This window comes from Asparagus officinalis, chromosome 2, assembly GCF_001876935.1.
Source record: "Asparagus officinalis chromosome 2, Aspof.V1, whole genome shotgun sequence".
In the NCBI taxonomy this organism is placed as follows: Eukaryota; Viridiplantae; Streptophyta; class Magnoliopsida; order Asparagales; family Asparagaceae; genus Asparagus; species Asparagus officinalis.
In genome coordinates, this window is record NC_033795.1 from 17,516,556 (window position 1) to 17,520,229 (window position 3,674).

The 3,674-nt window shown below is 37.6% G+C and overlaps 1 protein-coding gene across 1 annotated transcript; it reads right to left on the reverse strand.

Annotated features, from left to right (window-relative positions):
* On the reverse strand, positions 383-1,270 carry LOC109830888. The gene has a single exon (XM_020398246.1). It carries the CDS (start codon positions 1,268-1,270, stop codon positions 383-385), a length of 888 nt encoding a protein of 295 aa, XP_020253835.1.

Consider the following 3,674-nt stretch of genomic DNA (forward strand, 5'->3'; position numbering starts at 1 on the left):
AATAATCAACCAAAAATCTTTTTATTAATATTTATATACTAATGTACTATACTCAAGTTTACATCAATATTAACAAGGTCATTAATAATATTAGTCACCAAATGATTATATATAAAAATCACTAAACCGTAAATTAATATTTAGCAGAATTAAAAATACAAGACTATATATTTTATTATTTATTTATTTTGAAAACTCAGAAAATTCCAGAAATTTGGAAAAATATTAATAAAATATAATATAACATTTTAAATACTAGAAAAATAATTTAAACACGTATCAAAAATTACGGTTGTTACATAGTACAACAACTTGAACTCATTTTCTGAAATTATATTAGACATAAAGAAACTTAATCCTCGGTGATGGATCCCTTGAGCTGTCACAGATGCTCGATCAAATCATTTTTTAGTGATTTGTGTGTTTGCGTGTTCTTGATCCGATGAATATTTTGGATGAACTCCGTTAGAGGCACCGTTTGCACATGAGAAGGTTCAACGACTGGTACCGAATCAGTAAAGTCGAAGTTGTTATCCAATTGACAATCACGTTCATCTTTAATGATCGTGTTATGCATTATGATACAAGTTGTCATGATATCTTTTAGCACACAAGGTTGCCAAAAACGTCCTGGTCCACGAACAATCGCAAATCGAGCTTGCAACACGCCAAAAGCTCGCTCAACATCTTTTCTTGCGCTTTCTTGTTGTTGAGCAAAATACTTATGCTTGTTTCCTCGAGGTGCTGGAATAGTCTTCACTAATGTGGACCACTCTGGGTAAATCTCATCGGCAAGATAGTATCCAATATTATACTCGTAGCCATTGACAATATAGTTACATGGTGAAGCTCTTCCCTCCGCAAGTTGTGCGAAAACCGATGAACGATGTAGAACATTAAGATCATTGTGAGACCCCGGCAGTCTAAAGAAGGCATGCCATATCCAAAGATCTTTACTAGCTACGGCCTCCAAAATAATTGTAGGTTCATGAAAATGTCCAGTATACATACATTGCCAGGCAGTTGGATAGTTCTTCCATGTCCAGTGCATGCAGTCAATGCTCCCAAGCATACCAGGAAAACCTCGTTGTGAACGTTCCTCGAGCAGGCGTGCAACGTCTTCATTAGTCGGTGAACGAAGGTATTCCTCTCCAAAGATGTTGATAATCAATCGAACGAACCTCTTCACGCTCTCAAGCGACGTACTTTTATCGATCTGAACGTAGTCATCAACGGAGTCAGCGGATGCTCCATATGCGAGCATCCGCATAGCTACAGTAATCTTTTGCAGACTAGATAGTCCTAACTGTCCAGCACCATTCCTCTTTTGGACGAAGTACTTGTCATGTTCGACGACTACGTCGTGGATTCGAAGGAATAACGAACACGTAATTCTGAATCTTTGACGAAAATAATAAAGAGGATAGGTTGGTGCGTCAGCAAAATAATCTTGGAACAACCGATTGTGGCCTTCCGGTCGGTTTCGATGAAGCACGATACGTCGTTTATGTTGAACTAAAATTGAACATTTCTCTTGTTCTTCTTCCTCAACGACAACAGCTCCTATAAGAAATAACGTCTTCATCATTTCATCATCGCTAGAGCTAGATGAGCTAGACATTTTATTCTGGGAGATGATGGGTTGAGGAGAGAAGCCATCGAATTTTATAGGAATCAGTCGGTTGACGGTCAGAGGTTACGATACCTCGAACTTCATGCCCAACCTCGAAGACCGCGGGTTACCTCGAAGACCGTGTGCATTCCCTCGAAAGCTACGGGTTACCTCGAAGACTGTGTGCGCTCCCTCGAAGGCCGTATCCAATGGTTAGAAATAAAATACAAGAGGTTTAAATATAATTAAAAGTAATGGGTAAAATATTAAAATAGTAGAGTGGTTTTTTGATATTGTTGGAGCTCCTAACTAGGAGCTTGTTGGAGCTCCATAAAAGAAGGAGTGCCTCTCATTGTTGGAGCTCCTAACTAGGAGCTTGTTGGAGCTCCATAAAAGAAGGAGTGCCTCTCAAGGCTTAATTTTTTAATTTTTTATTCTAAAATGCTTGAGAGCTTTTGAGAGCTTGCTGACTAGGACTCCCAACTGGGAGCTTGATGCACTTGCTCTTACATCGAGTAAACCTACCGAGAGCAACTTACAAAGGATGCTAGATGTCATTGAAAGGAAAGTAATAAACGAGATGAACTTTTCTCTTATTCGTGACTTTAGGGAGGAGGAAGTCTAGTGTGCTGTCAAAGATATGATTTTAACGAGGTCTCCCAGACCTGATGGTATGCCTGCTATTTTTTATCAAAAATTCTGGCACATTGTTGGGTTGGATGTGACTAAGCTTGTTTTGAGTTTCCTTAATGATAGACATTTTGATAGATCAATTAACTATACTCATATTGTTCTCATTCCAAAATATAACAGCCCAGATCAATTAACACAATTTCATCCAATTAGCCTTTGCAATGTGGTGTACAAACTACGGTTAAAGTAAATTTTGTCTCAAAGGACATAATAACGGTGTGGTGCCCCAGGGTTCACACAAGGTTGCAGTCCAAGGAGAAATCCGGATTGTCAAACCTGCCAAGCACCAAACACTATGTTATGACATGTTTCACCATCACAGTCACTATCTCTCTAGTGGAATCAACAAATATGTGATGATACAAAACAAGCAAATAATAGAAGTAGTATAAAATTAGATATGCACAGCAGAAATATATCAATAAATGAGCCCAACTAAAATAGAATAAAAATATCTTTGAGTCTTAAATACATCTCAATACAATGAGTCAAATGAAACCTCACTAGGGCACTCAGCCTCTACAAAATAAAACCTCACTAGGACACTCAGGTACTAAGACTGTGCGACAGCAACTATGTTAGAACTCCGTCATCCCATGGCTCTTCGAAACTCTGATCCGCCTGAAAGAACAATTTAAATAAAAAGAACAATAACAAAAGCGTCAGAGCGCTACAACAAGATCATCTCCATCCGCCCCTAGGGGAAGGGCTACTAGATGAAGTAGAGGTTCTATCTATTAAGCATAGTCTATCTATATTATTTTCCCCGTATCTAATAGAGTTAATATTTAGACACCTACAAGACGAGACGTAGTATGTCTTGCGAAATAATCCAAACAATGAAACCCTCATATATATAATATATGTCTCAAATTGTAGATCGCTTTATACCAATTCCAACTCTATGTATAAAAACAACACTAAAAAAATACTCCAAGTCTCAACCATATAGAACCAATGTCAAAATCTCAAACTACTTCTCAAGTAGTTGGCGCAATAGTAAGAGAATATCATCCAACTCAAAAATCACCATAGGCAATATCATGTATGCCACAAATCAAAGAATGTACCCTACTCATGGGTAATCTAACATGGGAGTAACTACAACTGATAATACATATATGTGTACATCTCCTTGTGCAATAGCGATACTCTTGTAATACTCTTACTCAAACGTTCTGCGGCAATAGGTTTATGTTTAATACATGGACTGCAAAAGCTTAAAGTCCAACACGAAGACTTCAATGGTTTATAGTCCAACACAAGGACTTCAACTACTATATGTTAAATAAAAACAACTCAGATAAATGTCCAATATATGGACTCCATATGATAAATGCCCAACACATGGACTGTAACAGGTAAAAGC

What these genes read in the sequence shown, in the direction of transcription:
- LOC109830888 (XM_020398246.1), bottom strand. Translation starts at nt 1,270, where the DNA reads ATGCGGATGCTCGCATATGGAGCATCCGCTGACTCCGTTGATGACTAC.